General features: G+C 40.3%; 2 protein-coding genes across 3 annotated transcripts; both read right to left on the bottom strand.

The window, feature by feature from the left end:
- Positions 1-11,701: 11,701 nt before the first annotated feature.
- On the bottom strand, positions 11,702-15,059 carry LOC141619694 (sm-like protein LSM2). The gene is made up of 4 exons (XM_074436716.1): positions 14,913-15,059; positions 13,804-13,845; positions 12,741-12,899; positions 11,702-12,032 (listed from the first exon to the last, which is right to left on the bottom strand). Exons 2-4 carry the CDS (start codon positions 13,804-13,806, stop codon positions 11,913-11,915), a joined length of 282 nt encoding a protein of 93 aa, XP_074292817.1. The 5' UTR covers positions 13,807-13,845; positions 14,913-15,059; the 3' UTR covers positions 11,702-11,912.
- Positions 15,060-15,676: 617 nt separating this feature from the next.
- On the bottom strand, positions 15,677-24,600 carry LOC141619692 (uncharacterized). 2 transcript variants are annotated; one of them, XM_074436712.1, is made up of 13 exons: positions 24,408-24,600; positions 24,229-24,291; positions 23,978-24,148; positions 22,235-22,366; positions 21,695-21,834; positions 21,476-21,562; positions 21,112-21,237; positions 19,155-19,307; positions 18,267-18,338; positions 17,669-17,770; positions 16,620-16,790; positions 16,281-16,360; positions 15,677-15,944 (listed from the first exon to the last, which is right to left on the bottom strand). In XM_074436712.1, the coding sequence occupies exons 1-13, from the start codon at positions 24,436-24,438 to the stop codon at positions 15,893-15,895; spliced, it is 1,380 nt and encodes a 459-aa protein (XP_074292813.1). In that variant the 5' UTR covers positions 24,439-24,600; the 3' UTR covers positions 15,677-15,892. The 2 variants fall into 2 exon arrangements, with proteins under 2 accessions (XP_074292813.1, XP_074292815.1); XM_074436714.1 differs by lacking the exon at positions 18,267-18,338 and having other exon boundaries at positions 24,408-24,595.
- Positions 24,601-24,945: the final 345 nt, after the last annotated feature.

The raw sequence follows: 24,945 nt of genomic DNA, 5'->3' as shown, positions 1-24,945 counted from the left end.
TGTTCCGGGATCCTAAAATCCCGAGAACCGTGTATTTTACACTTCAATTTGAGCCGTTCAGGAGGTCGTACCGGACCACGTTTCTTTTTTTTTCCGGATTTTCTACTACATGTTTGAGGTCATTTCAGGAGTTATTCTATTCGATTTCAGCCCCAAATAACGAGTATTAACCCATTTTTCACGATTATCCGAGGTTCGCTTAATGTTGGTTTATCGTATATCGACACCTTAAAATGTCCTCTGTTGGTTCACAAATTTTATATGGCCGCTTTACCTGACCCGTAGAACCTTCCATGTGACTTACGGAGAATTTTGTTTCGGTACCCTAAATCCCAAAAACTGTGTATTATAAACTTCAATTTGAGCCGTTGAGGAGGTCGTACTGGACCAAATTTCTATTTCTCCCAATTTTTCAACCACGTGTTCGAGGTTCTTTCTGGAGTTCACCTAATCGATTTCAGCCCCAAATTACTAGTATTAATCCATTTTTCACGATTATCCGTGGTTCGAAAAATGTTGCTTTATCTCATACTGACACCCCCAAATGTCCTTCGTTGCTCCTCTAATTTTGTGTGGTCGCTTTACCTGATCCGTGGAACCTTCTGTGTGAACTCAGGAGAATTTTGTTCCGGGACCCTAAAATCCCGAAAACCGTGTTGTATACACTTTAATTTGAGCCGTTCAGGAGATCGTACCGGACCACGTTTATTTTTCTCCCTGTTTTTCTACCACGTGTTCAGGGTTATTTCATGAGTTAACCTATTCGATTTCAACTCCAAATAACGAGTATAAATCTATTTATCACGACAATCCGAGGTTCGCCGAATGCTAGTTTATCGCATACCGGCACCCCCAAATGTCCTCTATGGTTTCTGAAATTTCTTGTGGCCGCTTTATTAGATCCGTGGAACCGTTTGTGTGTCTTCCGGAGAATTTTTTCCGGGACCCTTGTAACACCCCCGTACTCCAAGTGCCTTACCAGGACCACTCAGGTATAAGAATGCTACCATCTCGGTTACCCGAGGCATGATATTCATAAGACAATAACGAAACAACTTTAAATAATATAACTTTAGTGAAAAGTATAACTGAAACCAAATCCCAAAATACGGGTACAAGTTCTCAAACCAATCGTCTCTCTGAATTAATCAAAATGTTATAAAACTAATAAAACTACAAATGGAAGACTTCTATCGTCGACGGTGGCACATCCCAATATCCCAAGATTTCCAACTCAAACCTGCTCAATTACTGCTCACCATCCCCGAATTGATCACCGCAGGTTTACAAAACAACAACCGGGGTCACTACTAATCACACAACTCAATATATCAACAATAAGATAAACAGACAGCTTAACCGTCACACACACACACACAACCACGCCAATCCCAACAATCTCAATCACCGACTGTCCACTGGACCAGCCCTGTCAGTGGGGGACCGCAGCCGTACCCACCAAATCCCCGCTCCTCATAATGAGCGACATCCCTGTCCATTAATGTGCACATCCCCTTCCGTGGCGGGTTCCACGAAGGGCGAAACTAGGGCGTGAAGCCACTCCCGCAAGTGACTCCACTCAGCCGAGAACGCATCTCGAGAACCATGGACAACAATCACAATCACAACCACAGCCGTCACAATACAATTACTATATCAAACAATCAATCTCAACACATCAACAATCATCCCATTATGGGACTAATACTGAGTAGGAAATCCTACCTGAAAAGCATAACTATCAGACGGTCTCTACAGCTGTATCAAAAAGCCTCTTCTACGAAACCTCCTCCTATCATACAACATACAAATGCTACCAAATCACAAACTACTCAAAAACCCCCAAATCCCTAGATTAGGGTTTAACCAATTTAAAGGAAAGACAATAAAAAGGGTACATAGATCTTACCCTCGGCGCAAGGATCTCAACGGTATAACAAACGATGAAAACCGACCTTCCAAACTCCGGGATTTGCTAACAATGCGATTAAGATGATGAACGTACTTGCTTTCTCTCTTTGACAGTAAATTAGGTTTTGAAAAAGTGTTTAGAATGATGACGGAAAAGGTTATATATCTTAATCGCATAATTAACAAAACCCGAAAAACTCCCCAGAAACCGCTTACTCGATCGAGTATCTAAGGTACTCGATCGAGTACCCCCTTACTCGATTGAGTATCCTAGCTACTTGATCGAGTACCCAACAGGTCAGAAACTATTTTAAAACGCAACTTACCCTTACTCGACAGAGTAAGGCCTACTCGATAGAGTACCCAGAGACTCATAAATACGGAGTATTACAGTCTTCCCTCCTTAAAAAGAATTTCGTCCCCGAAGTTCAAACCACTACTAAACAAAGGTACTCCCACAACACTTCCGACTCAACAACCAAAACAAAACTCAACATAAAACATGTCACTAACCCAACTCATCCCGACAAACATACCGACACAACATACAAAAAGGGTATAAAACTCTTAAAAACTCTTCGCGATCATCTCCTACCCCCCTAAAAGAAACAAGGTTACGTCCCCGTAACCATACATACCTGATCAAAAAGAAAAGGGTAACGCTCTTTCATAGCTTCCTCTGGCTCCCATGTAGCTTCCTCAGTCTCGTGGTTAGACCAAAGGATCTTAAGAAAAACTGTCTCACCACTCCTAGTCTTCCTAACCTTTCGGTCAAGAATCTGCTTAGGCACCTCAAGATATCATAAGGAATCATCTAGCTCTAAGCTCTTTGCCTCTAACACATGTGACGGATCACTCACATACTTCCGCAGCTGCGATACATGAAACACATTATGCACTCTCTCTAACGCAGCTGGTAAAGCCAGATGATATGCAACTTCCCCAACTCGCTCTAAGATCTCATAAGGTCCGATAAACTTCTGACTTAGCTTGCCTTTCTTCCCAAATATCATAACCCCACGCATAGGAGATACTTTCAAAAGAACCTTGTCCCCAACCTGAAACTCTATATCCCGGCGATGTAGATCTGCATAACTCTTTTGCCTATCCTGAGCTGCTCTCATCCGTTCCCTGATCATCTTCATCTGTTCAACCATCTCTGGTCCTAGAACCACTGCCTCAGCACTGTCGTCCCAACAAATCGGACTCCTACATCTCCTCCCATATAAAGCCTCAAACGGTGCCATACCAATACTAGTGTGATAGCTGTTGTTGTAAGAAAACTCAATCAAGTCTAACCTCTGTTCCCAGCTACCACCAAAATCCATCACACAAGCTCGCAACATATCTTCAAGTGTTTTGATCGTTCTCTCAGTTTGTCCGTCTGTCGCAGGATGAAAAGCTATACTCATCTTCAAAGTTGTTCCCAACGATTCCTGCAACTCTTTCCAAAACCTTGATATAAATCTCGCATCTCTGTCAGACACTATGTCCTTAAGGACTCCATGTAACTTAAGCACGTTCTTTCGATAGGCCATAGCCAATTGTGCTTTAGTCCATGTATCTTTCATTGGAACAAAGCGAGCTGACTTGGTCAGTCGATCCACTATCACCCATATCATATTGTTACCTTGTTGACTCTTTGGCAAACCCACGATAAAATCCATGGAAATGGATTCCCACTTCCACTCAGGTACCGTTAAAGACTGAATCTTACCTTGTGGTCGTCGCTGTTCCCCTTTAACTCTCTGGCATGTCAAACAACGGGCCACAAACTCAGCTGTCTCTTTCTTCATTCCAGGCCACCAAAACGTATTCTTTAAATCCTTGTACAACTTATCTCCACCTGGATGAACTGAATATGGTGTGCAATGCGCCTCTGTCATGATAGTCTTTTTCAACTCCTCATCATTAGGAACACACCACCTACCATCAAACCTCAAACTGCCGTCTGTATGAATAGAAAATCGGGACACTGTCCCTTTCTCTACTCCAGCTCTCCACTCCACTATCTTAGGATCCAACGCCTGCTTACCCCGAATGTCATCATAAAACTCAAGCTGCACTGTCAGATCACCCATGGCATCCCCTTTCTGCATCATATGTATCCCAAACCTCGCTACCTCATCTCTCAGCGTCATCAAAGATAGAGCTGTACACAAAGAATGTAAACTCTTCCTACTCAAAGCATCAGCAACTACATTGGCCTTCCCTTCATGGTAGATAATTTCCATGTCATAATCGCCAATCAACTCCATCCACCTCCTCTGTCTCATGTTCAACTCCTTTTGAGTGAAAATGTACTTGAGACTCTTGTGATCAGAAAATACCTTAAAGATTGCTCCATAAAGGTAATGTCTCCAAATCTTGAGAGCAAACACCACTGCACCTAACTCCAGATCATGAGTAGGGTAGTTCTCCTCATACGGCTTCAATTGCCTCGAAGCATAGGCAATCACCTTACCGTTCTGCATCAATACACAGCCCAACCCATTCTTTGAGGCATCTGTATAAACCTCAAAGTTCTCGATCCCTTCAGGCAATGCTAAGATGGGAGCTGTGGTCAAACGCTCCTTTAATGTTTGGAATGCTTTCTCACAACTCTCATCCCAACGAAACCTGTTCTCTTTCCTCATCAACGCTGTCATAGGTCTAGCTATCTTGGAGAAATCCTTCACAAACCGTCTGTAGTACCCAGCCAAACCCAGAAAACTCCTGATCTCAGCAACATTCTTTGGTGCTTCCCACTTTGTCACTGCCTCAATCTTCGTCGGATCCACAACTACTCCCTCCCTAGAGATCACATGCCCCAGAAAAGCAACTTTCTCTAACCAGAACTCACACTTAGATAGCTTAGCATATAGCTCATGCTCCCTCAAAGTCTGCAACACAACCCTCAGATGCTCCTCATGCTCCTCCTTAGTCTTGGAGTAGACTAAGATATCATCGATAAACACCACTACAAACTTGTCCAAAAACTGTCTAAAGATCCTATTCATCAAATCCATAAACACTGCCGGCGCATTAGATAACCCAAACGGCATCACCACATACTCATAATGGCCATACCTCGACGTGAAAGCTGTCTTTGGTATATCCACCTCTCTAATCTTCACCTGATGGTACCCCGACCTCAAATCAATCTTGGAAAAGACTGATGCACCACTCAACTTATCAAACAGGTCATCTATCCTTGGCAAAGGATACTTGTTCTTCACTGTCACTCGGTTCAGCTCCCTGTAATCTATGCACAACCTCAAACTCCCATCTTTCTTCTCCACGAAAAGAACTGGTGCTCCCCACGGCGATACACTAGGTCTAATGTATCCCTTCTCTATCAAATCATCCAACTGTTTCCTAAGCTCCTCCATCTCCTTAGGACCCATACGGTACGGTGCCTTAGAGATTGGCCCCGTACCTGGTTTCAACTCAACGGTGAAATCTATCTCCCTCTTCGGTGGCAACCCCGGAATTTTCTCTGGAAACACATCCTCAAACTCTCCCACCACTGGTATCTGATCAACTGTCGGACCCTCGATCCGGTCATCTCTCACATGGCACAATATCAAAGGACATCCCTTCCTCAGATATGACTTCAAGGTAACAGCTACAATCAACTTAACTTTGGGTTTGACTAGAAACCCACGATAAGACACACTAACACCCTTAGGACCTCTCAAGGACACTCTTTTTTTATGACAGTCTATCTTAGCTTTATACTTCCCCAGCCAATCCATCCCAACTATCATCTCAAAACCGTCAAAAGGAAACTCTAGCAAGTCTACAGGGAAAACAACTTGCCCAACTATCATAGGTACATCCCTATATAACCTCCCACAAGATACAGACTCACCCGAAGGTATAAAAACTTGCTCACTAACAGACTCATACACCCTCCAACCCAACCGTTTAACATGACTCGAAGATACAAACGACTGAGAAGCCCCCGAATCAAACAAAACAAAGGTATGAATACCATTAACAAGAAAAGTACCGGTGATAACGTGTGCATCCTCCTCAGCTGCTTTCTTCTCCATCATAAATAACTTTCCACTAGTCTTCTGCCCACCTCCCTGGACAGTACTGGCTGATGTGGCCGGCTTAGCACCCGACCCTTGATTGTTGTTGTTGTTCGTTGGTGGTTTCTGATAAGAATTACCGCCGTTGCGGTTACCCCCACCCTGATAGCTCTGACTTCCCCGGTTTGCCCACGACCCAGCCGGTCTATTGCTCGCGTAGCTCTGCGCAGGTCTCTGGAAAGTTCTCGGTGCACTTGTGCACTCATGTCTCTTGTGACCTACACCGCCACAACTATAGCAGGTCACTCCCCAACTACCACTAACACTTCCACGGCCACGCCCAAAGGAAGCCCCAGCACTGAACCCTGACCCAAAAGAAAATCCTCTAGACTGATTGTGGTTGCCTTTCTTGTGATTAGATTGGCCACTACCCTCGCTCTCAGACTTCCTTTTCTCGCCACCTAGCCTCTCCTGAGCCATCTCCACTAACCTCTCAGCTCTCCCAGCCCTCTCATAAGCTTCCTTAACATCAGTAAGGACTCCCACGGGTAACTTATCCATAACCTTAGGGGTCAACCCCCTCTCAAACCTCGCCGATTCTCCTCATTCAAACCCATATCCTCATCATACCTAGACTTCTCATTGAACTGCTGTAGTACTCGGCCACGTACATCTCAGCGGTCATCTTAAAACTGTCAAACTCCTCTCTCAACTTACTCCTCACATGTTCCGGTACAAACTCTTTTCTCACAGCTCTACGAAACTCTTCCCAAGGTATAGCAGGTAAACCTTGGTCCGCATATATCTCCTTAGCACTCACTTTCACCGTATCCCACCACTTGCCAGCTGCCTCTCTCAGATAGAACGCAGCCTGTTCCACTCTCATCTCATCAGGACAGTGAACCAAATCTAATATGTTCTCCATCTCTCTAAGCCAGCTATCAAGAAGGTTAGGCTCCCCAACTCCCTTATACTCTTTCGGGTTAAACCTCGCTATATAGAGGCTGATTTTAGAATGATCAACCTCTTTCTCCTTATCTTTCCCCACAGTCTTTAAAGCCTCAGTAAGAGCATCCTGATGCTCCAACATCTTAACGATGTCATCTATGTTCATAAGCTCAGCTCTCGCATACAACGCATTCTTCTTGGGCGGCATCTTGAAACTATATCAGAAAAAGGGGTGGATATAAACATACGCGCCAAAACCTCAAAACACGAAAACAAGCTGCCCATACCCTACTCGATCGAGTTCCCAAACATACTCGATCGAGTAACAGGCTACTCGATCGAGTGCCCACCATACTCGATCGAGTGCCCCAACATCAGACCCCAAACAGACCTTCTAATCTCTAACATACTCGACCGAGTAGACCCCCTACTCGATCGAGTGCCCTAGGTACTCGATCGAGTGCCCAAAAACACGATTCTGGACTCAAAATCGTCAAAAACCCACCCGATCAAGTCAGTCCCACTCGATCGAGTCATGCTAACTCAGAAACGCTACCCGCATGCTATATCATATTCTAACATGCTAAAAACTTTATAAAACCAACGTTATATCATAACTAAGCATATAATGCTACACATCTTTTCATACGATCTACGAAATCATTATATCATGTTATTAAACGCCACATTGTAAACATCCATCATGTTTCTCATCCCCAACAACAGTTCTACATATACCATCAACTTTTCTTTCACATGCTCAACTTTCTACTGCAAACATCCAATAGTTACACACACTTCATCACATTCACACACAAGCTATCCAAACAATGCATACGACCTTGACATACACCCCCCATGTGACCGGTTCAAAATTGTAGGGTGAGTTCGCGACTTCAGGACGTCTCCCAAGCCTTTGCATTAGCTCCTACAACCTTTACCCCGGGTTCATTTTAATTGACTCCCTATGTTCATTAGGTTCATTGGTTACAGGTTTCAGGATCGTCGCTCTAATATCCCGAAAACTGTGTATTATATATACACTTCAATGTGAGCCGTTCGAGAGGTCGTACCGGACCACGTTTCTTTTTCTTCCGGTTTTATACCACATGTCCGAGGTCATTTCAGGAGTTAACCTATTCGATTTCAGCCCCAATTACGAGTATTAACTCATTATTCAAGATTAACCGAGGTTTTTTGCTGAATGCTTTTTTTATCTTATACCGACACCCTAAAATGTCCTCGTTGGTTCTAAAATTTTGTGTGTCCGCTTTACGTGATCCGTGAAACCTTCTGTGTGAGTTCCGGAGATTTTTTTCCGGAACCCAAAAATCCCGAAAACTACGTATTATAAACTTCAATTTGAGTCGTATAGGAGGTCATACCGGACCAATATTCTATTTCTCCTAGTTTTTCAACCACGTGGTCGAGGATATTTCAGGAGCTCACCTATTCGATTTCAGCTTTAAATTACGAGTATCAATCCATTTTTCACGATTATTCGAGGTTCGAAGAATGCTGCTTTATCTCATACCGGCACCCCCAAATGTCCTCCGTTGCTCCTCAAATTTTGTATGGCCCCTTTATCTGATCCGTGGAACTTTCTGTGTGACTTTGGGAGAATTTTGTTCCGGGACCCTAAAATCCCCAAAACCGTGTATTATACACTTCAATTTGAGCCGCTCGGGAGGTCGAACTGGACCACGTTTCTTTTTCTCCCGGTTTTTTCTACCACATGTCCAAGGTTATTTAAGAAGTTAACCTATTCGATTTCAACCTTAGATAACGAGTATTACTCCGTTTTTCACGATTATGCGAGGTTCGCTCAATGTTGGTTTATCACATACCGGCACCCTAAAATGTTCTCCATTGCTTTTCAAATTTTGTGTGACCGCCTTACCTGATCTGGAATCCTTTTGTGTGACTTCCGGAGAATTTTGTTCCGGGACCCTAAAATCCCGAAAACCGTCAATTTGAGCCGTTTGGGAGGTCGTACCGGACCACGTTTCTTTTTCTCCCGGTTTTTCAAACACGTGTACGAGGTCATTTAAGGAGTTAACCTATTCGATTTTAACCGTAAATAACGACCATTAATCCATTTTTCACGATTGTCCGAGGTTCGAAGAATGTTGGTTTATTGCATACCGGTACCCCAAATGTCCTCCGTTGCTCCTTAAATTTTGTGTGGTCGCTTTAGCTGCTCCGTGGAACCTTCTATGTGATTTCCGTAGAATTTTGTTCCAGGATCCAAAAATTCCGAAAACCGTGTATTATATACTTTAATTTGAACCATTCGGGAGGTCGTACTGGACAACGTTTTTTTTCTCCCGCTTTTCTACTCCGTGTTCGAGGTCATTTTAGGACGTAGCCTATTCGATTTCAGCCCAAAAAACGAGTATTAATCTATTTTTTACAATTATCCGAGGTTCGCCGAATGTTGGTTTATCGTATACCGACACCCCTAAATGTTCTACGTTGTTTCTCAAATTTTGTGTGACCGCTTTACCTAATGCGTGGAACCTTTTGTGTCATTACTGGAGAATTTTGTTACGGGACCCTAAAATCCCGAATACTTCAATTTGAGCCGTTCGACAGGTCGTACCGGACCAAGTTTCTTTTTCTCCCGATTTTTCTACCATGTGTCCGAGGTCATTTCAGGAGTTAACATATTCGATTTCAGCCACAAATAACGAGTATTAATCTATTTTTCACAATTATCTGAGGTTCGGCGAATGTTGGTTTATCGCATACCGGCACCCCCAAATGTCCTCGGTTGTTTCTTAAAATTTGTGTGGTCGCTTTACCTGATTCGTGGAACCTTCAGTGTAACTTCCGGAGAATTTCGTTCTCTGACCCTAAAATCTCGAAAACCGTGTATTATATACTTCAATTTGAGCTGTTGGGGAGGTCGTACCGGACCACGTTTCATTTTCTCCGGAGTTTTCTACCACATGTCCGAGGTCATTTCAAGGATTAACCTATTTGATTTCAGCCCCCAAATAGCGAGTATTAATCCATTTTTCACGATTATTTCTGGTTCTTCGAATGCTAGTTTATCGCATACCGTCACTACCAAATGTCCTCCGTTGCTTCTCAAATTTTGTGTGGCCGCTTCAGCTGATCTGTGCAACCTTCTCTGTGACTTGCGGAGAATTTTGTTCTGGGATCCTAAAATCCCGAAAACTGTGTATTTATACACACTTCAATTTGAGCTGTTCGGGGGTCGTACTGGACCATGTTTTTTTTTCTCCCGGTTTTTTAACCACGTGTCCACTGTCATTTCATGAGGTAACCTATTCGATTTCAGTCCCCAAATAACGATTAATAATCCATTTTTCACGATTATCTCAGGTTCGTAAAATGCTGGTTTATCGCATGCCGGCACCCCCAAATGTCCTCCGTTGTTCCTTATATTTTGTGTGGCCGCTTTACCTTATCCGAGAAACCTTTTATGTAATTTCCAAAGAATTTTGTTCCGGGACCGAAAAATTCCGATAACGGTGTATATAACACTTCAATTTGAGCCGTTCGAGAGGTCGTACCGGACCACGTTTCTTTTTCTCCCGGTTTTTCTACCACGTGTTCGAGGTCATTTCAGAAGTTAACCTATTCGATTTCAGCCCCCAAATAGCGAGTATTAATCCATTTTTCGTGATTATCCGAGGTTCGCCGAATGCTTGTTTATAGCATACCGGCACCCCCATATATCCTCCGTTGCCCCTCAAATTTTGTGTCGCCGCCTACTTGATCCAAACAATCTTTTGTGTGATTTCCGGAAAATTTTGTTCCAGGACCCTCGAATCCCGGAAATCGTGTATACACTTCAATTTGAGTCGTTCGGGAGGTCGTACCGGACCACGTTTCTTTTCTCCCAGTATTTTTACACCATGTTTGAGGTCATTTCTGGAGTTAACCTATTCGATTTCAGTCCCAAATAATGAGTATTAATCCAATCTTCACGATTATTCGAGGTTCTACGATGCTGATTTACCTCGTACCGGCACCCCCAAATATCCTCTGTTTCTCAAATTTTGTGGCCGCTTTATCTGATCCCTGGAACATTCTGTTGACTTCCGGAGAATTTTGTTCCAAGACCCTAAAATCCCAAAAAATGTGTTATATACAATTCAATTTGAGCCGTTCGGGATGTACTATTCGATTTCGGACCTAGATAACAAGTATTAATCCATTTTTCACGATTATGCAAGGTTCGAAGAATGCTGATTTATCGTATAACGGCATCCCTAAATGTCCTCCGTTACTCAAATTTTATGCGGCCACAACACGGACTAATTAATTTGGGACACTCGTATTCTATCATATTGAGTTGTTGACTTGCCTCTCTCACTCAGAATTAAATCCAACTGGTATACACCATAGTTAGTAATTTTAACTTGAGAGTAAATATAAGACTCTTACTCTTTTTAGGGGTCGTTTGGTTGAGTACTTAGGACTAGAACGGATTGAGATGAGAAATCATAGAAGTATTGGTTTCAATTCCATATCTTTCAAAACATGTTTGGTTTATTAGAAGAATAAACATAAAGAAATGGAGTTTAAATCCATGAGTAGGAGGTGGGTATGGGATTCTAAGGGATTGTAGTTGAATGAGAATCCACTAGGACTCCCAACCAAACACTAGAATGACTATAATCCATTCCATTCCATTCCATTCCAAACCTCCCAACCAAACACCCCCTTAGTCTTCTTGATCTATTTACATTTTATTAGTAAGTTATGTTCAGCAATGAGCAAGTATGTGGAGTTTGAGTTCTAAATCTCCAAACTCCCTCGACTACGGATGTAGTATCTCTTCACCCTCAGATTACCATAAGCTATCATTCATCAGAAACCCAAGTTACATACATCGTTACAAAATGATAGTCGTAAATATTGCGCAGTCCAAAAACAGACAATTCAGCTTCAGAGCATGGAACTAGGACACCATTACTAATAATTCCCTTTCAAAAACAAAAGGGTTACAGCATGCTTTTCATCAGGTTGTTTAGCAGTAATACTGACTAAAGCAAAGGATTAGCCGCCCCGGGCTTCTCTTCGAGTGGCATCATGAAGCAATTCAACATCAACTCCATCCGGTGGCAGCTGGACGTACCGGACTACTGAACCTCTTATGAAGCAGTTCCTCACTGACATCTGCCCATTTAATCACAAAATTTGTTAATATGAGGGCCTCAACAGTAAAAGCACAAATAAAATATACAGACTCGTAAAACTAGACATTCAAACTACCCAAATTAGAACAAGCACTCCGGACATGCATATATGAATCTTCACCAGCACCAGCAACATCTAAACATCACTGCGATGAGTGCCTCAAAGGGGCTTCCCGCCTTCACCTCCTAATTCCTATCGCACATTAAGAGGTCTGATGTAGGAGTTTTACCATGTTGAAACCAAGCGGTATTTTTGAATGAACAATCAAAAAAACTGTTTAGAATTGCACTGATGGACTACTACTTCACAGTTTACAATATAGTATAAGCAGCAAGGATGGTGTTAATTAAGCTAGGAGAAAATTAATGGTAAAAGACAGCAGGTTGGAGATGAAGGAAGAAAGATCTGTAACAGACTATTTCCCGGTCATTAGCATCACTTTTAGACTTTTAACGATTTAAAACATCTTTCAAAAGTTCAAGTTTTCAAAGAGCTTGCGTTAAGCAGCAACAAACTTGTACTCAACTTAGGTGAAAGAGTTACAAACTGCAAGATCGACTCTCCTATACACTATACACAAGGGATGAAATAATGAAAGCAGATTAGTGAACATCAATGGGATAATAACAGGGAATACCGGAAACAAAATCAAACCAAGGGACAAGGAGTCAAGGAGACAGGGAATACCATGTGGGGATACTTGTCTTGGTCAACAACCCTAGTGTTTTCCAGCTTAATATTCAGATACTGATCAACCGAACGAAGGGTGCCCCTGATGGCTAAATCATTCTTCAGCTCCACGACCACTTCTCTCCCCACAATTTCCTTAAAGTATGAGAAGAACAGCTACCAGTCCGAACAACAAAACATAAAATTTAATTAGATAAATATAAGTGGCTACTGCAAGGGTCAAAAAAGGGGGATTTTCTACCAATACCCTTGTGTTTTTTATGTTTCTACCATATACCCTTGCCTTTACTAGCTTTCTACCATATACCCTATTAACTTTATTATTATGTTATTTAACATTGATTAATTGATTAATGAATAATGAGTACCTAAATACCCCATCACATTAATTTCATCCCCTTCCCTCCTCTCACTGAACCGTACACCATGACCACCAACCTCATCCTTGCCACTGACCCACCACAAAACCAACCAACTATTTCAACCGAGACAAACACCCTACCACAATCATGCCACCAATGATGTCGACATATCCCTGCCGTTGGGTCCAGACCACACCCTAGCCACTGCCACCGCCACCACCCCCACCTCTATCCACACACCCAAAACAACCTCATCATAAGGCAGAACTATGGGTGGGGAGTGGGCTTTGGCGGAATTTCAGCGTAAATGACTCAATAGCTGGGGAGTCTGACACGCTCTTGTTACATCGTGGTGGTGGTTGTGTCGTCGAAGAAGTATGAGTGTGGAGTAGTGGCGCTAGGGCAGTCGTGCTGATGGGTTTCCGAGACATTATGAGGGCAATCTGGACCACAAATAATGGTGGTCGTAGTGTGATTGGTGTTTCAGTGGTGGGGCGATTATTTGTGAGTGATTAGTGGTGACTGGTGGTGTTTATGGATACACTAGATGAGGAGGGTGGATGTTGAGTTAATTGATGATAATGGTAGATGGTAGAAACTTAGAAGACTTAGGGAGTATGTGGTAGAAAGATAGCAACAGGAGGGGTATATGGTAGAAACTTGAAAAATATAGGGGCAAAAAAAAAAAACCATATTACCATTTTTCCGCAGTTTCCTTAGTACTTCACACTCAAATCAATCTGAGGACAAATGTAGATAGTTTATCAAATCAGTAGTTGAATAAAACAATCGGTATGGCATTAAGACAGATCATGTCAACAAGATCAGGCCTCGGGTGATCAAATAAATTACTCCATCTGAAATATGCAAGCGCTACAAAAAGAAATGTGCTCAGCAGCTCAAGATCTTAAAAGTCCCACAAACTAGAAGCCGATCGACAGATTACGATAAAAATAGAGGCAAACAGCAAGTCAAGATGCCGCCGATATACAGAAAATGTTAATTACCCTACAAGTCACTACCACCAAATTCCTAATGGTGTTCGATTTAATTAACTACCAAACACAACTGAACCACCTTAACATTGTTTCTTCAAGCCACAAGCCACAACAAATAACCTTCTCCTAAAAAAGACTTCTATTAGACTACTATGTGCAGCAATCTATTTTTTCACAGTATAAGCTATTTACCGTTCAAAAACGAATAAACAACGAGCCTGTTGGGTATGGAAAGCACACTTAAAACTTAAAACCGAGAGACGAGATTATCAACAACGTATCTAGTGTTCTCTGTTCAGCACGCTCGACAGCTCGAGGCTTCTTAACAAAATGGAATCCAATGGACAATTCAACTAAACCTAACAATGTGATACGGTCCAAGTCTTATACCAATACAACATTACGCCGATGCCTCAAGATTTCAAGGGCTCCCTCAAAATTATGGAGCCAGGGAAGTCGAATGTACGCAGCCTTTACCTCGTGTTCCAACTTCCAAGACAAACACAACATGAAAATTGTGTCGAGAATTGAATACCCGTCAAAGGGCAAAACTACGCTCTATCGACTCGTAAATTCTCTTAAAAAAAGATCGAAACAAAGAATTGTAATGAAACCCATTAATCAATTATCCCCTATTTCAATCCTTAACTAGTATTTTTCAAGAACAGCAACATATAAATAAATTAAATTAAATTAAGCAATTAAATATACAAAGTACTACAAAAAATACAGCAATCGATAGAGGAAAATATGAAGATGATAACGCAAGATTTTTGAATTAGTTATAGGAGATGAATTAAAGAGAGTACCTGCTGTTGATTACTTGATATGCTGCTATTTTTCGCGATCTAAATAATTCTACTTTTTGCGTTTAATTTTCTAGGGTTTTGAGAGGGGGTTTGTCTCGTGTAAAGAGAGGGAAGGGGAGGGAGTGTGAAGGATTGTAAATTTGTAATGATGGTGTGTCGTTATTAGAGGTCGTCTTATACGGTCAGACGGTCTTATTATGGACCGGTTTAAATTTGTAGAAAAGAATTTAAATAATATGGGTTGATGAATTTTGAAATGTTATTTTCTTTATATTTAATTAATTAATTAATTAAAGTGTCGATTTATCTATGAAAATATTCATAATTGTTTTTGGAATGTAAAACACGCGTGAATGTCCTTGTGTTTCTTAAGTGGCTCGTCTCTACTCCGTTCGGGTAGGCTCAGTCCCATTTGCATGTTCTAACAACCAATAAGTCTTGCTTCAAACAATCTGAAACAAGACGAACCAAACGTCACCATTTTTTTAATAGAATATAACCATTTAATGACAAAATGTTAGAACTAAAGTTGTCACTTTTTCCCCTGAAAATGATGGTAACATTTTATCAGAAAATAGTACTCCGTAACATTTTATCGTAAAATGACTACATTTGGTCCGTCTTATTTCAGACGGAAAATAGCCCGTCTGAAATAAGAATTTACGAACAATTATTATCACCCGTCTTCAGCCTGTGACGGATATGCTCGTCTTCAATGCAAGGACAACAACGAGGTCTTAAAGTCTTGCGACATAAAAGCCTTACCCAAAATGATGAATATAACCTTTATGTGTGTATAGTTACTGACTCAATTTTTGTTACTGTCGGTCACCAAAATGTAACAAAACTTCAATTCTCATCAACAAAATTGCGCGACTACAAACTGATATATTCCTCTAGTCGTACAAACATTCAGAGAGCTACAATTTTTTTTCATGTTACATGTCCTTCCATTGCTCATAAACGGCTGCATAAGTCCCTTATTTTGCCTTTTCGCTTTCATGAGCCTTCCTCCCCGCCTCAACTGCTTCTCTGTTATGACAAAACATTGCAAAAATTCAAGAAATTGAGATATGTTATTATTTGACTGACTGATTTAACAGCAAGTCTTGCTATAGACGGATATATCCATCTATAGCAAGAGACGGGTCAAATATCCTTAAAGTGGTGACATTTTTGGGCCCCACTACGTAAGTTGTTTGTTTTATGCGTAATGTGGTATGTTACTTGGCCCGTCTTTAGTTATAGACGGATAGTTGCCGTCTATAATGAGATTTTGTGCTGATTTAAATACAAAAATGAAGAACTAATTCCATGTGAATCGAGAATTAAACATACAAAGATGGAGAACAAAGATCAGGGAATTACCTGAAAGATCTAACTAGTTCCATATTTTCAGGGTCGAGCTGCACGCCTTCATAAAATGCATTGGCCGCATCTTCAAACCTCTGTAGTGAAGTACACACAATGAGGAGATAAGCAAGCATTACTGTGCATAGTCGGGGAGTACAAGTTCAAAAGAAAAAAATTCAGCTTTGGCTCAGAGGTTCGGGTAATTTTACTTCGGAGAGCTGCTTTTGAATTATAGGTTTGATTTTCTTTTTACCCTTTTTTATGGCCGACAAAACGAAGAACTTTTCAAAACTCCGTCGTTAAAATGTAAAAAGCTCAAATCTCACTCAAAATTAAAAACGGAAATCACCATACCAGCAGTAAACGTAGAGCCGCACCCTCACGAAAGCAAGCCTTAGCCCAGTTTGGCCTTAGAGATCTGCAGATCTTAGCATCAGTTAAAGCTTGATCAGCCTGCCCCATACGAAGCAAACAGAGACTTCTATTGGAGAATAATGCCGCATCAGTTGGGTCTAGGTCAATAGCCTGTGACACCAACAAAATAAAATTAAGCAATAATAATAATAAGATTTTCACCTGTTAGCAAGGCTTTCCCAAGGACATAACTGCGGTAGAAGTTCAAACAAATCTCGATAGAGTGATAGCAGGCAAACTAGAGCAGCGAGTCTTGTATGACACGGTCTCACATATGGGACCAACCCAAACATCTATGTATTCTTAATTTGATTACATGGTTAATGTGTTGGGTTTACCTCTAATACCGCCTCGTATATATTTTTGTGAAATTTACAGCAGCAAAAGATCACAACGCTTCAGCTTCCAAGAGATAGCATCAAAGTCACTCGCACAATCCAGGCATGAAATACGAAAAGACTACTAGAAATCTCAAGTACCTATCTTTCTATTTCTAACTTTTAAGAACCTGAAATACGCATTGTAATGCTTTCTACGGTATAAACCAAGCATGAACCTTAGAGGAGAGCGTAAACAACACACATGGTAGTAGAACATAATAAATTTACATAGCAACGCTTTCCAAGTTACAACAAAGCATGAAAACAAACAACACCCACGGTACTAGTACCCAATAAGTTTCCATTGACAAACATATACTAATATACAACAGTTATGAGGACGAAATTCACAAGTTCATAGTGTGTACTCCAGTAAGCATGCACACAAGAGTGGTGGTTATTCAATAACGAAAGCCAGGCAAAAAGAAAGTTCTGTTTCATTTATAATGAATATCTGCCAAAAGATAAGATGTGTTTTGTGAAAACATGTTGGATTTGTAATGAATTGCTGATATTGACATGATAAAATTATTTCACTTGTCAGTCATCAAGGAAAATATCAACATTTCTTACTATTAAACAGCAGGAGTTCGCTGAAAAGTTAATTACCTCTGTGTATGCATCTATAGCTGATGCATAGTCCTTCCTCCTGAAAGCATCGTCTGCTCGTGCCTTTGCTTCTGCAGCTTTCTTCTTTGCTTCAGGAGTCACCTAAAGATGGTTGCCTTAGCTTTACTATTACATACAATGGGTCTATTTTCCCATTTAAACTACTTGAATATCTAATTCACTGATTTTCAGGAGTTCAGCCTCTTGCTTGGATGTGATCTACCCAAACAGAAGAAGTTTGGTGTCTTTGCGAAGTAAAACTACGGTTTTAAGAAGACAATGCATAACAAAAAAACTTAGGTCAGAATACTGGTTTACAGGAATTCAGCCTCTAGTTTTGGTCCGATCCACCCAAACAAAGAAATTTGGTGTTCTAGCAAAGCAAAACTACAGTATCAAGAACACAAAAGCTAAAAAAGTCAAAAATATAAATTCTGCTTGGTAGGGTCTGAAAAGCAAAGATGGTACGACACAACTTGTTACAAATGGGACCAAAAACTAATGCTGCAAATGATTAGAACTGTCAATCTCAAATTACATTTCAAGAAACACAGGGGCCAAACAAAACATAAAGCAACACAAGCTGACTAAGATATACCTCAGGTAAAGCTTGCTTCTGCAAGCCCTTATCGCTCGTCAAGCTGGCTTCTTTCAAACTTCTGCCAAGATCCTACAATAAAAGAAGATAAATAAATAAGGCAGAAAAGGTACTTGCCAATCTAAACATTACGGAATGAGGTAATAATGTGAAAGTCGCAATTGCCAAAAAACCCTAAAAAAAATTTCTTATTCACTGACAGCATAAAATTCAATTCTATACAGCAGCAAAAGTGTTATCTAGACAGTACTTCAACAAACAGAAACAAGGTATAGACTTGAATTATTTATAGTCTATGTTACTCTGACTTGGCTACGAGTGTCGGACACAGCACACGGGTACATATCCGAGTGTTGGGTTCGGCATGATTAAAACTTTGAGGCACAGAGACCTTGTCCTAAAATGAGGATAAAGGTGTGGGGACATGTCAAAGCAAGAATACACTTCTACATTTGAAATAATCCAATTTTTTTAGTATATTGGAAATAAATTTGACAAATAAAACTTAGAACCATTAAATTTAAGTATATAACACTAAATGCCTTATAAACCTATCTTCCTCTACCTTTTTGGTGTGAGCCTCACTAATTCAGGTCTCCTAGGAGAAGTCTCAGACTAGTAAATGTCGGGTACGGAATCCATACTCATAAGTCATATCCATGTCGTGTCGACACGGTCACACGGGTACAGTTTGAAAAGTGAAAGTTCGGAGCAACATAGCCTATAGGTGGCCGTGCCTCAGGGTAAAAATTTGGGGTTAAAAAACAGTAGCAAAAATGTCCACATAAACTGACAGTTTTACAACTGCAATAAATGCAGCGGTTTTGCCAGAATTCCACAGGCCACATAAGAAAAAACAATTACAATAGCATACATAAGAAGAGATACCTCTTGTCTTTGTGTTTCAGATTGCATATGATCTAGTATTCCATCAAGGCTCCAATTACGAATAGATTGCACAGGGGTAGTCAATGGAAAGAGAATCTCGACTGCGCTTCGGTTGCCTCTTGCTGCAGCAACTTGAATTGGCTTTAGACCATCCTGTGTTTTCAAAGAGAAAATTAACAGTAATTATGCAAGCCAATCAATTAATCATACGTTTACTTCCATACTATAACAAATTGCAGCATGAAATGGAATATATCTAAATTGAACTCAGATTTAATGCAAGCCAATCAATTCCTCCTCATATGGTGGTTACTGGCAGGCATTGCACATATAAACAAGGGAACATTTCCGATTCACCTGCTAGTCCAGCCAGCTCAGACTAAGCGAAGAACTTCTAAGTTCTAACATCACGTGATTATATCCAATTGTGATTGTTAGACAAACAATTCCCGCTTTTGACTAAAAAGTGTGCTCAGACTCTGTTATCACAATCAACCACATTCCACGATAGATCTAACAGTCAAGACTAATTATGAAGTCCATTATGTGAAAGTAAACAATATACAAAACAATTTACACTTTGACCAATGAAGCCTAAAATACCAAGGAAATACTACACACATTTAAAGCACGCGAGTGAACTAGATGGAATATTCAGGTGCTGAACAACAGATCTTGGACAATTATTCATTAAAGAGCACACACTTCTGAATAATCAAATCATTACTCAAAACAAGACTAAGGTGGAATAAATAATCATACACTAAAAAAAAAACACTTTTTCTTTTTGTCGCCTATAAATTACTAAAATCGCCCGACCAAATGACTAAATTATCCTTTAGTAATCCATTTCCCCTCCCACCCTAATTCATCTCCAACCAGTTAAAAAATTAAGGTAAGCCATTACTCCTGAAATTTAAATCCATGCAATATAAATTGTCGTTTTTTGTACAGAGATTATGCACTCAGGTTTGGAAAAGAGAAATTAGATCAAAATTAGGCTAAATATCTGAAATTAATTGAATACTAATCACAAATTTCTGCTAATTAGATTATCGAATCCGCTTAATCAAAGTCCCCCTAACCATCAATTTATCACTACTGAACTGATGTTAACATCGTCGTCATCACGCACAAGACCAAGTGTGTCCTTCTCGAGAACATCCATCGCCCTCATCATGCCCTTCCTGCGAACTTGACGAACACATCACTGCCATGGCAGATCGTGCGCCACACACGACACAACCATGGCTTGTTCCTCCGCTACTCAAGACACGTCCATGGATTGTTCGTGCGCAGAACACGACCACGGGGCGGTGATGACAAAGCGTTTTACACGACTCAGCGGTGGTGGTATTGAGCCACTCACACGAACATCCCAACTACTCTTAATCCGTTATGATAGCCCCATCATCATTCATTGCTTATGAAAATTTACTCTTTGTATGAGACCGTATGTCAATTATTGATTCAACAATATGCAGCAAACATGTTATTTGGGTGATTTATATAATTATTTTTCATGTTGATTGGGGTGATTTAATTTTTTATTATATGAAATTAAATCGTACATCCATATGCTTTGTTTTTGTGGGGGTAACGAACTAATGATGATGGAGTGATTTAATTTAGTTGTAATAATAATAATAATTGGAAATAACATGTATCATTCAAATGTAGATGACGGAGGAGGAATACAAATCTCGACTTAGGAATTCAAAAAATTTATAGATTGTTGTAGTGTTGTACAATATTAGTAAGATAGAAATATAGATAAGAAAGGGTAGAATTGGAAAATTCATGTCATAATTTGGGCGACATTAGTAAAACTTGGGCGACAAATAGCAGCTCCCAAAAAAAATCATTGAACCCAGTTCAGACAAAAGAAATCTGTAGCCAGTGAGGAAAATTGAAAGAACATCCTACATTAGACATAAAAGAGGTAGAATGGATTAACCTCATCCATGATGTTTGGATCAGCTCCAGCTTTTAGTAAGCAATTGAGAATATCTAAGCTGCCAAAATCTGCAGCTATGTGTAATGGAGTGGCACCGCCTGCAGAGATGTTCACATTTGCATCTGCCTGCTCAAAATATGAGTAGCAAGTATCAGTGGAACGTTAACATATTCAAGAGACAAAAAGAAATATGTCCCTGAAGTAATGTCCCATGATTCCCATCTGCAAGGCTGTTAAAAGGTATAATTACAATTTTTTTTTACAGGAGGGGAGAAGTGGAAGAGAATGAAAGCTAGCGTGAAGCCGTTGAGGAGAAACTCGAAGTATACCAAACGATAGTAATATAAATAATGAGTATCTTGACCTGAATTAATTGCTCTAAACAAGCCAGAGAACCAGCTGCCACAGCTGACAGCAACGGGGTTATACCATCATCAGTTTCAGTATTAGGCTGCAATACAAATACAAAAATTAATACAAACACCAATTAAATATTAATGAGTCCATAACCTTATTATCGATACTCTTGAAAGATGAAAACACTTGGAAACTAATTGCAACAAACAATGAAATCAACACTTACATTCGCATGATTCTCCAAGAGAACCTTCACAGCATCTGTTTGACCATGCCCAGCGGCCCAAATCAAAGGAGTGCCAGAGTCACTTTGTGAATCAATAGCAGCTCCCTTTGAAAGTAACAATTTTATCAACTCAATATTTCCTACGCACGGAGGGGTTTTTAGTAAGCACACATCCAAAGAGCAAGCACAAAAAAAAAAAAAAAAAAAAAAAAAAAAAAAAAGTAAAAGGCTTAAGGTTTCATGAAAACCCCCAAAAAGAGCCTCATAGCAAACACCGCGTGCTTGTTTCATTCGCCAATAGGAGCATTGAAGGGTATGATAAAATAGGACATGCCAATCGCATTCTTTAATTCACTCGAGCTGATTCTGACAGGCCAGTGGAACTGTGTCCCAGAAACTGCCATGTACAAGGCCATACTGATAGTATAATATGAGCATTGTCTGTAGAGCATATGTCCATCCCAACCCACCCCCAAAGAAAGTAAAAGCGTGCAGAAATTCCTCCGAATGCTATGTGCCAAGTGATCACAAAAACTATACCTATGCCAGCAGCATGGTGTAAAGCTGTAGCCCCCAAGTCACTAGCACGTGCAGGGTCAGCGTCGTGCTCGAGAAGAAAACTGACTGTATCCACATGACCTTGTCTAGCTGCATGAACAAGAGGCGTCTCCCCTGTAACAAACAAGATGTCAGGATCATCACTATGTACTTCAATTTCGGTCTTTGTTAACTGTTCAAAAAGCCTTTCGTTTATTAAACGTCACATCAGCAGATAAGGCTTCAAACACACACAGACTACAGGTCTTCGTTATCAGCTAAAGTATACTGAGTATTAAATCTTTTAACGAGTGATGAGATACAACCTAAGCTACAGCAAATATATAACAAGGTATTAGCGACACTGATAAATACTCATATAACACGAGTATACAACAGGCGAACCACTCAAATATGACAAGTACAAGGGAATGCCCATAATATAATACTAATGGAAATACACATATTAAAAAGCTACTAACACCACCACACATCCGTATCAAAACTCCATACTCCATCAGATACCTAGTTTGGGGATGGCAAATGAAAAATCAATCGAGACAGCATAAACCAATTATCAAGTCTAGACCTAGTAATATACACAGCCATATTTCAGTTCCTTATACCGAAGCAGCGGGAAAGAAACAAAACAGGTCAGTTAAAAACACATATGGCCGGGAAAAATCATGCCAAATGACAACCGTAAGTTTGGGTGAACACGGTACTTCACCATTTACTGATATCCTCCTCCATTACCAAATTTCATATTGAATGACCAATATACGCTAGTTGCTAACATAGATATTCCTTGCAGGCTCAACACAATTGTTGCATAAAATGTGCAACTACACTAACATAAAGCATTTCACTAAAGCTTATAACATAATTTAGCCCAAAGTACAAACCGCCAACACATCTTCTTAAATGACAAATAACTAAATTTAGGGTATGTTTGGATTGAGAGATTTGGAGGGAAAAGGAAGGGAGGGAGAGTAGGGGATTTAAAATCCCTTATTTGGATAACAAATAAGGGTGGAGGGAAATGGAAGGGGAGGGATTTGGAGGGATCCATTTTCCCTCCTCAAAGGCAAATCAAAATCTCTCCACAATAGGCAAGATTTGGATGGAAATTGTATCCAAACACCCATTCCCCATTCCCCCTCCCCTTCCCTCCCTTCCCTTTCCCTTCCCTCCTTCCCCCTCCCTTCCCTTTCCCTCCACTTTTGCTATCCAAACACACCATTAAGGTTCAAACTCCAAACACATGAACTCAAACGAATAACAAAATTCCGGGTAATATAAAAAGAAATGCGTACTATCAAACTCAAGCACTCAGCATTGACACCTTCCAAATAACAAACAATCACGTAAACTGTCTAACCTACAACAACAACAACAACATTACCCTAGTGCCTCAATGGCTCCCGTAAATTGCGGGGTAAGGGGGGGTCGGATGTACGCAGCCTTACCCTTGTGTTAGCAACACAAAGAGGCTGTTTCCGAATGACCCAAGATGGAAATTGCATCGAGAACAGCATCGAAGGACCGCTACTTCACAAAAGAAAGAAGCGCAACCACTTTAGTGAGCCATTTTGATTTATTCCATATAATCCATAACCAAAGAGTAATGAGTCTTTGGCTCCATTGGAAATATGGAAAAGTAAACTATCTAACCTAATTACATCAAAAACATTCGAAATGCGTAAAAAAATTAACAAATTACAAAATATAGAACAAATTGCAAACCATCAGCATCTTTAACATTGACATCAAGCTTCAATTCCTCCAGCAAATATTTGCAAACTTCCGTTTTCCCTTCCCTTGCCGCAAAATGAAGCGCGGTTCGATCATTAGCATCCTTAATATCCGCCATTGTTTTCGACAAACCTTTACCATCATCTAATTGCTTCGCGAACTCTACGATTAATTAAAAAACTAAATTAACAAAAGAAAAACACTATACACCATAAAATCAATTAAAATTTACTCAAATTTACTTTTTAAGTCATCGATGTTTCCTGTAATTGCTGCGTTTAGTAAGTCCTGCACTTTCTGCCTCACTGTTTATTGAAACGAGAAAAAATCAGCAAAAAAAACAGTAAAAATCAGCAAAAAAAACAGTAAAAATCAGTTAAAAAAAGATGAATTGAGTGAGGAGATGAAGGAGAAAGAGGACCTGCAAGAGCGACAGAAGCATCGGACGCCATTGATGGAGCTTGAAAGAGAGAAAAGAGAAGAGAGAAACCCTAGAATTGACGAAGGTTTTTCTGGAAGTTGATAGTAGAAAGCTGCGTAGGGAACTCGAACTTGCGACTTGGAAGATTCGAGCGCGCAAAAGGAATGAATTTCGAGTGACTTGATTCGAAATGACCCGACTCGACCGGACCGACTCAAAGTTGAACGGATTTGAAAAGTACGATTCAAAGTTTTTTTTTTTTTATAAGTTCAGAAAATTAGATTGATTATCTGTAATAAGACCAACATATCTCATCTTTTCGAATAATCGAGTTAAGTTGAAATCACCTGCTTTCAAACCACATCGAAAGATGTACGATTCAAAGTTGATTCGTATTGTAGAATAGGTCGAATTGAAATGACTCGATTTGAAATAAACAAGGCTAATAAAGGTTGAATTAGAATAAAATCTTTATAATTAAGGGCTTGCTTGAAATGTGAGTAATTATTAGGAGAGTAATGATAGCTAAAATAAGAAG

Source organism: Silene latifolia, chromosome X (assembly GCF_048544455.1).
Source record: "Silene latifolia isolate original U9 population chromosome X, ASM4854445v1, whole genome shotgun sequence".
NCBI classification, from domain to species: domain Eukaryota; kingdom Viridiplantae; phylum Streptophyta; class Magnoliopsida; order Caryophyllales; family Caryophyllaceae; genus Silene; species Silene latifolia.
The sequence above is the reverse complement of the archived record's forward strand: the minus strand, read 5'-3'. Positions and strand labels throughout refer to the sequence as shown.